We start from the raw sequence: 11,312 nt of genomic DNA, 5'->3' as shown, positions 1-11,312 counted from the left end.
GCGGGAAAAGAAATATGGGTTATTGACCAAGCTCGTTCGGTAAGATGGCTGGATATTGGCCAAGTTCTTTTTTTGCGAGTTTATACCGAAGTGAACCGGGTCCATAAACACTCAAAGAAAAAAGAGCGAGGCCAATATCCAGCCATCTTGACCGAACAAGCTTATTTATTATATGGAAAAAAAAAACCCACTATTTCCTTGCGGGACACAGCGGGTACTCCCGAGCGGTTAACACAGCACTATCCTGCCCGTTCGAGCAGCCAATCACAGCGCGGGATTTGGTTCATCTTGCCCGCTCACGGAGCTGGCCTTGTTTCCTCTCTTGCTTTTTCTTTTCGGCGCGAAGAGCCTGCTCACATGAATACAAACAAACACTTTATATTACAAACGTGTTTCTGCAGAAACTACTTCAGTACAAATTAGCTATATTCAATTTGCGTCTTCTGTGATATTGGCACTGAAGGAGACAGACGTGTTTACGGTAGACGCATGTTTGTAACATTTAAAATTGTCGTTTTATGTCTAAAACTTGAATTGTGACTTTTCTGCTGTCCAGCCCACTTGGAATATCCAGTTAGAATCCGGCCTGCCTCCGAATTCAACTCGAAAACGTCACGTGTATATTCTTGAACCGCGCATTGCGTGCCCCTTACAGGAATGCTCAAGGACTCTAGAATCCGCGTTTGACTTGATTCACGTGTCTATGCTTCGATACTCTTGGACACCCCAGGTAAACACGATACGTGCGCCTTGGAAATTCTAGAATTCTATGGCTTCTCGATGGCATATCCGAGGCTACAATTCTCTAGGATATTTTTCGCTTTGTTGCAGTCGCTATAATCGAGTGCTTACACACACATCTACTATAAACCCCTACTATTCAAGCCCTGTTATCTATTTGTTTGGATAAAGACTCAAGTACAGAAGTCAGTAAAATATTCCTGTTCCTAGTTCATGGCAGTTTTTTAATACTTCTCAGCTTTATGTAAGGTTACCCAATCAATCATGACTTTTCCAAATTTGCCTTTTACTACTCAATAAAAGCTACTTTTCGACCTCACCAAGTTTTCGTGGGCAATAATTAGGTATCGTTTTAACGAGACAACAAACTAAGGCCCGTAATTCACATATTCTAAAGGAGTTGTTTATTGCCTTTCTTGCAGTACAATGCCAAATGAAACTCAATTTAAATTTCCACTTTGTATTAACATAATTATTCAGTTGTGGCTGCTAAAAAGAGTGAATCCGCTTATCAGAAACGGCATAAAAGAGACGAAAGTAATGTTACGTTCTAAGAACGACAAAAACTACATGTGAAAAAGTGAAAAAAGCAAAAAAGGCAAGAATACAATGCTCATCCGAGATACGTGACTTTAACACTCGATAGAGCAGAACGCATCACGATTTAATTCGAAATAACTTTTCTGGCTAGAATCTATGATAAACCTTATCCTAATCTCAAATTTAAGTTCAAAGAGGAAAACTAACGCTTAGTTAGACGTACAAGTTGTTTCAACACTAATTTGACCTTGAGCTAAAAACTCAATTAGCGCGTGACTGTTAACATGCGCCATCATTCCAAATGTTGCGACATGGTCGGAGCAGGAATTTCATCTATGCGTGAAAGCGTACAACGCGAAAAATTTTCTTTTACTGTAGAAGTTATAGTAATATCGTTGTAACGTCAAGGGTAGACCTTAAACGAAATAAAGGTTTGTTAAATGATAGTCTAACCACGATTTACAAATACGAAAAGGCGAACTGAAAGATGAAACGTACGAACAAATTTACTTGAGGAAACTGGCTTTTTCTTACGAACGCAGTTCCCTAGGAAGATCGCAGGGACTACATCACTTCCTATGGGGCTACTTCGGGGACATTTTAAGTTACATTTTCGATACATCGCCCGTCGTTGTACTGCATGAAGTGCAAAAATAAAAGTAGAAAAATACACACAAAAATCTGAACTGGAGGAATATGAGGAATATTTTCAATATGTAGAAGATGACTTTGGAATTTTAAGAAACGGGGCGGGAAATGACTTCATCTACTCAAAAGGACAAAAAGAAAACACGGCCTTGAAAGTGGATACCGCTGGTATAAACCGAAATAATGAAAATCATAAAACAAAAGAAAGGTGTGAGTATTTAAAGTGGAACTATATATTGTCCTGCGAGTGCTGCTGCGAGCAACAATTTTAGAGTCACATGGTCATGCATGCATGCGGTTTGCCAGTAACTTTACAACGTTGCAAAGACGGCCAGGCAAATATCACAAGTACAAATTTGACAAAGATACATGCATGCTTATCGTATGATTAGCGATGTTATGTTAGAGTTTATTTTTCAATTTTCGAACTTGTTTGCTCAGTCATTTCATCAAATCTAACTAAGATTTGTCTGTCATGCATCTGCTAGATATTCACTGAATTTAGGTGAACCGGTGTCACCTCTAGGGTGAAATAATGCCCACCAAATCAAGACGGTCGGGTTTTAGCGTTGTTATCTACTTCACTCTCTGAAAAAAGACTCACTTGCATACAGCTTACTTAACTAGCAATTAAATATCTCTTGTTGTGTTTGCCGAGTTGTGAAGAGAGGTATACCCCGCTACGCCTTTAGAACTTCTATTGATTTGCTTGACAAAAGAACGTAATTAACCTATCCGTTTGGCCTATGACGTTGCCTTCCTGTGTTTATAAAACACAACGGCAAATCAGCAAGCAGAACTGATGCTGTCTTACATAAGGTATATAAATGAAATGAAGCGTAGGAATGTTTCATTAAGTAGCCGACAACTTAGCTTGAGACTTACCTACATTGCATCGATCGCGAGCTACAAGTCGGCCGTCGGCAATGACGCCGACGAGAATGCTGCTGTCCTTATGGACTTTTACATGTGGTAAGAAGTGCTCCACAAAGTTGTAGTTCGCAAATATTTAGATATTTACCGGCTCTTCAACACAAGGTTGATAACTTGAGCTCACAGTAACCTTGATTCTCCTATTATTTGCTTCTCTTTAGCTGCCGTGGTTACAACTGCAGTTGGTGAGTGTTTCGTCTGTTTGCTTTCGCTCATTGATAAGTAATGTTATTGATTCTTCTGTATAACAAGAGTAAAGCTCGTTCCATCTGAGGCCCTGGTTATTACTGAATCTGGTCGAATCTGAAAGCATTGAAGCATTTTCACTGTATATTTTCATCTTAGCGTAAGCGCGTTTTCCAAAGTAAACATGTCTTTTGCCTTTCTTAAATGCGCTTAGATCATTTTCATTACGTGTTTTGCGGTTTCCACCTTTCTGCAAATTAGCGGAAGAAAATACTGATTCACTTGACATTAACTTATTCAAAACGTTTGGGTTCAGTTCTCACATGAAGCACAATTAGGTTTGCTAAGACGCTTTTTTTGTTTTTCAAAGCTTGTGGTTTGCGAGGGTTTAAGTTAATCGATCTTGAACAAAACTCTCTGTAAACCACAGTAAGACGTGGAAGAAAAGTGAAGATTTCATCACATCATTGCGAGTTTAGTCATGTGTGTTCTTTAATCGAGACGAGCTGGAATTTTGATCGGGTTTTCCGCTAGCTTAGCTTGCTGTTTGAATACATATTAACAGCGCTTTAGACGGTGAAGCCGCATTACACCCGCATTGTTCGTATTTTTACGACTTAATTCGATCAAATAAGCTTCTAATGCTGAAGATACAATACCGAATATACAATAACTTGTAAGTCCAGATATGAAACAGTTCGTCAAAACAACGATATTGGACTCTGAAGTCCAGATAACAGATCCTTTCCATACTCCAAATCGAAAATGTCATTCTCCGAAAACGGAATGGTGGTTTCTTTCATAAAAAATTAAACTCTTTGTCAAAGAACCGTTCCCACGAATGGCTAAATGTTTGCACTATTTTCAAACAAAATAAGTTTCAGCATGATGCTGGGCTAGATGAGACCACAAAAGAGAGCGATAAAAATTATGAAAACTCAGTTTACAATAGTTTGGGTCATGCTGTGCAAATCAAGTTCATTCGAAAGCAGTCCGTGTAAACAAGAGCTCCAATCACAGATTTTATTATTTCAGTTCCATAGACCATATGAAAACGTCACTCCTTCCTCTAACAAGAAATGCTGGATTGTTTTACACATGGCGAAATTCATTCTGCCACTAAACCTTTTACACGTCTTCTTTAATTGGCTAATGATTCTTTTCTCAATCTTGTTTTTTTCTTGCGCTGGATCGTGTGTTAAGACTAGTCTCCATATTACAGTCACAACAGGAAAACTTGAGCGACCCTCTCGATTACCTTTTTCCGACCCTCTCGACTAACTTTTCCGTATGGCCGCTACGATCGTCAAGATTGAACCAGCCTATCTCGTCGATCGTTTTCGATTGCTGCGTCGCTGGAGCGTGGTTTCCTTATGATCGCAACAATCGCTCAGCGTTGTTTTTTTCCGGCAATTGCAGAGTTTGAAGCAATCATATCATATGGAAGCCAGTCTAAGTGATCGCCTTTAAAGATCGATCATGCGGAACCAGCCTTAAGAACTTTACTACAGATCGAAGTAGTTGTAATGGCTCCAGCTGTTAGCGTAGCCCAAAGGTCTTAACGTAAGCTGCGCTGAGTTACTGAAGGAATAGAGATCATTTTCCGTACGGTTTCTATCGAGATATAGGAACACGACTGGAAGTTTGGGAGAACGAGAAATGCTGTGGGAACACGAGCCGATACGCGAGTGTCTTTCGAGTTCTAGCAAACGTTCACCAGTGTCACTATAATTCAACAGAAACACAAAGAAAATGTTGTCCATCTTTTAAGAAAACAGGCCAAACAAAATAACAAACAACGTGACTACGACAACTTTTAACCTCTCAGCGCGCGTATTTTCTTTTAGTTATTTTCATCAGTTCCTTCGAGCTAAAAAGTGAATGTTCTATGCCTCTCTTTGAACCATTTGAGATGATGAAGCGCTAATTATTGGACAGTTCAGTGCAAAATAATTTATTCTAAATGTGAATTTAACCACACTTCTTGTTTTGGAAGTTGAAAATCGAAAACTAAACGCTTTTTAGGTATATGGGCTGATTTCATAGCGCAGTATAAGGTATTAAGGTTTAGCTTTCAGAAAATCCTTCGAAACGTTTGCGAAAGTAGAGTTCAGAATTAATAGTACAATTCCTTAGCAAAAAGCATGAAAAGTAACTTCCAATATTGTTGCTTTTATATATATATATCAAAATTAAAACAGAATTCAAAATTCTAAGCATACTGTGAACACTGTCAAACCAAAATTGTGTCCCAGTTGGGTTCAAGGCATCAATGATGGATGTCTAGACTGTTATTGCAGTAGTGTTCCCCTCAGTTGGGGAGCGATTTCAAACCATGTTAGGGTTTTAAGGGAAAGAGTCGAACGGTATTCAAAATATCCATAGGAATCAGAGATAGTTTCTGACGGATTTCAAGAACGCTGGATTATTTTTCAACCGTAAATTTACGTACAACGTTCTAGCAATGAGCCTGTGTTTTCTCGTGGCGCAGTATTTTCATCACTGTGCCCATTTACAGCAAATAGTGCCTTAATTGACTTGAAAATATTTTGTGAGTTTAAATATTAAAAATATATTTAGACAATGTTTGCTGTAAATGGGAAGAGTGATAAAATTCACCATTATTGAATAAAAACGTTGTAGTCTCAATTATGATGCTTCTGTTGAACGTTTGGAGCCAAATCCACGCTGGTAACCTTCACAAACTGAACGACTTGCCCTTGACTCCTGCTACGTGATATGAACGTTACAACCAACAATAGGCCATCGCTTAAAAGATGTTCGCTTGAAGTCTAACAGAGAAAATATGGCTGTAAATGACAAAAATTCTTTTATGAATGAAACTGACTGATTGTGTTTCACACAGATATCTCGGGCGTCGAAGATCGAATGTGTTTTGTGTAATGTTCCGTTACTCCAGCCTCCAGAAATACATTTTGTAAGCAAAATTTAAAATAGAAAGTTATGCACAGCATGAATAGAACATTTGCATTTTCGAAGAAGAACGAGATTGCGTTTTAATGGAGTTAGTGAGTAAAGAAACGTTTAAAAACTTGTTGAAAACAATGTAGATTTTGTTGAGTGAATTGAACAAAATGTTATTTTGCAGTTTCGCGTTCGAATCAAGAAAGACATTTCTTCTGCAATACAGAGCAAAAACACGAAGTTTGTTAAAATTCCCTTTTATCGTCAATTTTGGCCTTCATGACCTAAGGTCGGAAAATATTCTTGGTGTGTTTACTGCTGTTATTGCAGACGAACTGATTCTTTCACATATTATCATATTGACGTTTTTTTTTAGTGCATGATTTTTGCCCAGATTGCGTTGAGTACTTACAGTTCTCTGGAAAACAAACAGCAATTAGCGTACATCTACCGTAAGCTTAAATGGTTTACGAAAGTTGAGAGTCAGATAACGAAGATCAAAGCACAGGTGTCTTTGGTGACAACTATAAAAGGAACGTACAATTTGTTTTTGAAGAACAAAAACCTCTCCTCACGACTTATTGTTTGCAATGGTTAAGTAGACAATTATCACGTAGTCTTAAGAAATATTAACAAATGGTTTGGTTAGTAAACACGTCTGATGATTGTAATCTAACGTTTGTGGCATGTCGGTTTGGTCTTAGTTAAAAACTTTACACTAGTTTTTCAACAGTGTTGTTTTGGTTGACGTGGATGCTTCAATAGTGAATGTTTGTACTTGACCTTGGGAATGTGAACCATCGTTTTTAAAATGAGCATCTCATTCAATCGAGCCACAGCGGGGTCCAGTTCGCACCCGGAGAGAGCTTGCACTACGCTGAGTTTTCTTGAGATTATTGAAACTATTTACAGTGCATGCACCAAAGAACAGCAATTACCTTCATTTATAGCATAAAGGCCTCGTTGAGATCATTTGGGAGTTGGATAGAATGGAATTTAATTTTCCCTTCACTTTTCGTTTGATTCAATAATTAACTCCATGTTAGTAGGGGGTCATTTTTGGACTTATTACCTGCTTTAGCTGCACTTAACTAATTAAAATACTGATTAGCACGTTCCGATAAACGTCAATGATTCTGCCGCGAAATAATTTCATCATCACGCGTCATTTTCTCGATCTTCAATACGGTAGTTGTTATATGCAGTGGTACGCGTGATGTTGAACCAAGTTTATGGTCTTAGCTCCCACAAGTCTCGTGTAGTTCAGTGGAAGAGCATCTGGACTAATAACCAGAAGATGTTAGGTTCGAATCCTGCCTGGCTGGAGAATTCGGAATTATTTTTCCAAGCATGCTCGTGTCACTTACAGAAAGTCGTTTAAATTTACTAATTCTATTTTGATTCCATTCAGCACCCTCTCTCTAATAAACTCCATCACTCAAATAAACTTGCTCCCCTTTTAAATGTGCTTTTTTTATGAAAGAGCGCTCATGTTTCGATGAGCACCCCCTATCCCCGGAAATTAAGACGCCAATAAACCCCTCTATTCTGATACCTTCCTATTTCAATTATGCCCCTATTTGGATAATTCCCCTATTTCAATAAACCCTTTTACTCAATAAACGCCCGCTTTCATTTTTAGCCCCCGTACTGTCAGCCAGTCATCGCTCAATGTTAATTATGGTTTTATTGTCTCTCACCTGTTAATCATCGTTATCATTGCTGTTATCTGTTATTATCATGACCATTATCATTATTATTATATGTCTGTCTGAGAAAATTACTTCATTGTGATCAGCTGAGAGTGGGCCAATTTTTCAGTAATTTTTATTCAGTCAGACAATAAATGAGTAATTGTATGAAAGCTCGAAAAGTGAAGTATTCACACTACTCGTGCTATTTGAAAATTCTTTCAAATTGTACTCGCCCTAAAGGTTCGCGCAATTTTGAGAGAATTTCAAACATCACTCGTAGTGTAAATCATCCATTGCACTTTTATTCATGCGATTACCTATATTAACGGCCAATTCACTCTATGAGTTGCGCCTGCAGGGAATCACGGTAGTTGTATTCATCATCTTGGACTGGATATTTGTTTTGGTGAATACGACTACCATGATTCCTTGCAAGCGCGTCTCATAGAGGGAACTGGCCATTGTCAGTTGTCAGCCATGAATAGTAAAGCCAGTATAATGAATTGTTGACGTCATATCTTCATCAACAGAACCCAAAGTCTACAAGATTGGACCCACCCAAGGGAGCCTGGCAGGGGGCACCATGGTTTTCATTCACGGAGAAGGTGCGTTAACATCACTTCCCCTCTCTGTTCCGCTTATAGTCCGCCCCCCTACTCCACATCCGTGGTTATAATCCCATTTATTTGAACGACTTCCAAACTTAATGTTCGAATCCGCGCTATTTACACAGTTTCAATCTGAATTTGAAAACCTTGACATACTTAGGGCGGACACAGGGAGGACGTTCATAAGTGGTCTGCTCGAGAACATTGTAAACTAAAAATTGAGACCTGATGCGGCGAAACACTTTCTCACAATAACGTGTCGCGTCGATTCTTAACCCTAGCTATTTTTGGCCGCCCGCTTCGCTGCGCTCGACTTTTGTACAATGAGAGTTAACCCCGGGGGAGGTACTTTGGGAATTTCTGGGTGGTGATGTGTCGCTGGAACACTGGAACCCTTAGCCTATACCAGAGCTAGTTCAGCTGAATTTTGCTACCCTATACTAGAGTAAACTCCCCAAATCCCCCCATCTATTGACACTGTTGAGGCTGATTTGCGTAAATTTAAACTTGCCGATTTGATTTTTTTATATTTTTGAGTGGCAATTCCTGGTTTCCTTATAGTCTACATAAAATCTTCAACCAACTAGTTAGTTTTGTAAAAAATTATACCCCATTCTAGACCCAAACGCTCTGATTTATATACCCTGTCCTAGAGTAAACTGCTTGAAAACCATACCCTTCACAGAGGCACATACCTATATCGCCCATATATGGCAGTGCCCCCCCCTCCCCCCCGGAGAGTTAACCCAGTGGAGATTTGAATTTACTGATCCGCAAGGATCGCATGTGTAGAAAATATAACAATTATCTTCCCCAGTTTCAGTGAACACTACAGCTAATTTACTTCGACGTAACGTTTATCACTATCCTTTGCTATTCATGAGCACTTCAGTTCAATGAAAGCCTGGTGGATACTGGAGGATAGTGACACGATATTCTCATTTCGTTCCTTCCTTTAGGTTTTGCTCCGGACCAGTTTAACTTTCACAATCCAACAGCAGGGAACCTTGTGTTTTTTAAGTCCGACAAACATCAAGTGCCCTGTCATATCACACCCACTGATGTCTCAGAAAAGAGGATTGGCTGTGAAACTGAGTTAGTGTCCTTCAATTGCCTCGGTGTCAAAACGAGGCCGGTATATGACATTTGCAGAGTGTAGACTTTTTAACTAATATCTCATTCCCATTTCCATTACCGAAAGCTAACCGTGAATAAGCTAAAATTAGCGCTATTCTGGCTAACCGGTCTGACTGGAGTGATATTCAGGCTAAACCGACCGCTATTTCGCCTAAATGTAGTCTACAGCCTGCAAATGTCATTTACCTAAATGAGGCCATTCATATATATATATAAAAAAGTATATAAATAATGTGTTCCATCTGCGTTTTATGCAAATCAAAATCTTTCATATGAAAGTTTTGTGCGAGGACTCGTTTTCAAACAGAGGCAACGGCAACTCTGAAATCGTCCATTTACTTACGTTGTTTAACTTCTTTACTCCCTCCAGTCCCTCTCCGACATCTGATGGTGGGGACTATGAACTAGTAATGTTTAAAAACGGAGTCAGAGTCACCAAGTATTGCGGCTGGCGCGGAAAGTGCATCTTCAAGGTGAGATAGTTGTGTAGTTTTACTTTCTCTACTTTATCTACGCTGGTGAAAATCAATAAAAAATACATTTCAGCAACAGGGAATACATCAGCGAATTTCTTATGGATATCTTCTAAACCAAACGCGGGGCCCTCTGGGAGAGTATCGAGCCTCCGTCGTAAAGGGACGAATCGAGAGCTGTAAGATCCATTCAGAGAAAGCCGTGAAGACATATTCCCCTAATACTATACCAAGGAACTTCATTGATAAGTGATCCTGAGTGATTTTATATTACACGAGTTTTATCAAGTGACTTGCAAAATTTACCCAGTCCATAAAGCGTTTTCATGTGACGTCACAGCAGCCATAGTGGTGTTCCAAAACAATGAAACGGCGGCCATGTTGGTGTGCAAACCAATCCTGTGGGAGCTGAACTCTTTTCTTTTGTGAACACTTCATTTTGTTCCAATAAATTTGCCTGGCTACTGGCGACGTGCATGAAAACGCTGAAAATCCAGTTTTACTTACATTCATTTAGAAACGTATACGTACTTAGTAAAACCACAAGAAAACTCCACGAGATCATAAAGAATAGTGCCTGGTCCGATACTTGACAATACTGGACTGGCAATAGAGCAATTTGATTGGTTGATTTAAGTCAACCTTTCAGATGTCTTCATCGGTTTGTAATAAACACAAAAACGATTTTCTAGCTTTTCTGTATATCAAGGACCCATAATACATATATATTGAGCTATGGCGTTTTTGTTTTGTTTTTTTTTCTCCTTTTCACTGTTTAGTTTTACAAATGGAGTACTCCGACAATAGATGATTTCTATCCTCGGGCTGCTGTACCAGGTACGTCATGCAACAAAACATGAAACTCACGTGACACTAGTCTAAGCAAGGCGTGAGCAGCACGTGACATAAACATGTCTTATGACTCTTAGAGATCACTTCCCTTGTTGCCAGAAATAATTACAACCTGTAAATGATATTAAGTTCGACTGGTTTTCAAAGTCTTCTTAAAGGAAGATGGCTTTATGTCAAATCTTTTGTTATTATTATTTTATAGGAACACCCATTAAAATCTCTGGAAAAATTCATACCACTCAATTCAGTAGACTTTCTCATGGTTTCTCACCTGATAACAAAGAAATTACAAGGTGAGTTGTCACAAATCGTATGTCATGTTTCACCTTTACGAAGTTCTTTTAGTTGGGGCAAAGTTTTTCCTTTTGCTGGAGCTTTTTTTGTCGTCCATAACGTGAAGTGACTAAAAACATTTCCATTCCGCCCGAATGGCATTTTAGTCCATGGAAGGGCTGATCCTTGCAAACATCAAATTAGAGCGGTTTTCAATCGAGTCTGATAATACCAGCCCTGGCCAATCATAAAGATCGCCAAGGTCAAAGACAAGCCAGTGAATCAATCAATTTGAAGCAACT

The 11,312-nt window shown here is 39.0% G+C and overlaps 1 protein-coding gene across 1 annotated transcript in view; it reads left to right on the top strand.

Annotated features, from left to right (window-relative positions):
• Nucleotides 1–2,252: 2,252 nt before the first annotated feature.
• The window catches only part of LOC110051593 (fibrocystin-L-like), a 46,907-nt gene continuing 37,847 nt past the window's right edge, over nt 2,253–11,312 (top strand). The window contains exons 1-7 of the mRNA XM_089288658.1: nt 2,253–2,901; nt 3,024–3,047; nt 8,198–8,272; nt 9,235–9,370; nt 9,783–9,885; nt 10,665–10,722; nt 10,940–11,030. Of these exons, the coding sequence (XP_089144784.1) occupies nt 2,856–2,901; nt 3,024–3,047; nt 8,198–8,272; nt 9,235–9,370; nt 9,783–9,885; nt 10,665–10,722; nt 10,940–11,030 (533 nt within the window). The 5' untranslated portion in view covers nt 2,253–2,855. The remainder of the gene's footprint in view (nt 2,902–3,023; nt 3,048–8,197; nt 8,273–9,234; nt 9,371–9,782; nt 9,886–10,664; nt 10,723–10,939; nt 11,031–11,312) is intronic.

Source organism: Orbicella faveolata, unplaced genomic scaffold, assembly GCF_042242905.1.
Source record: "Orbicella faveolata isolate gen_17 unplaced genomic scaffold, um_ofav_v1 contig_2, whole genome shotgun sequence".
Taxonomy (NCBI): Eukaryota; Metazoa; Cnidaria; class Anthozoa; order Scleractinia; family Merulinidae; genus Orbicella; species Orbicella faveolata.
This window is presented reverse-complemented; position numbering and strand designations above follow the sequence as displayed.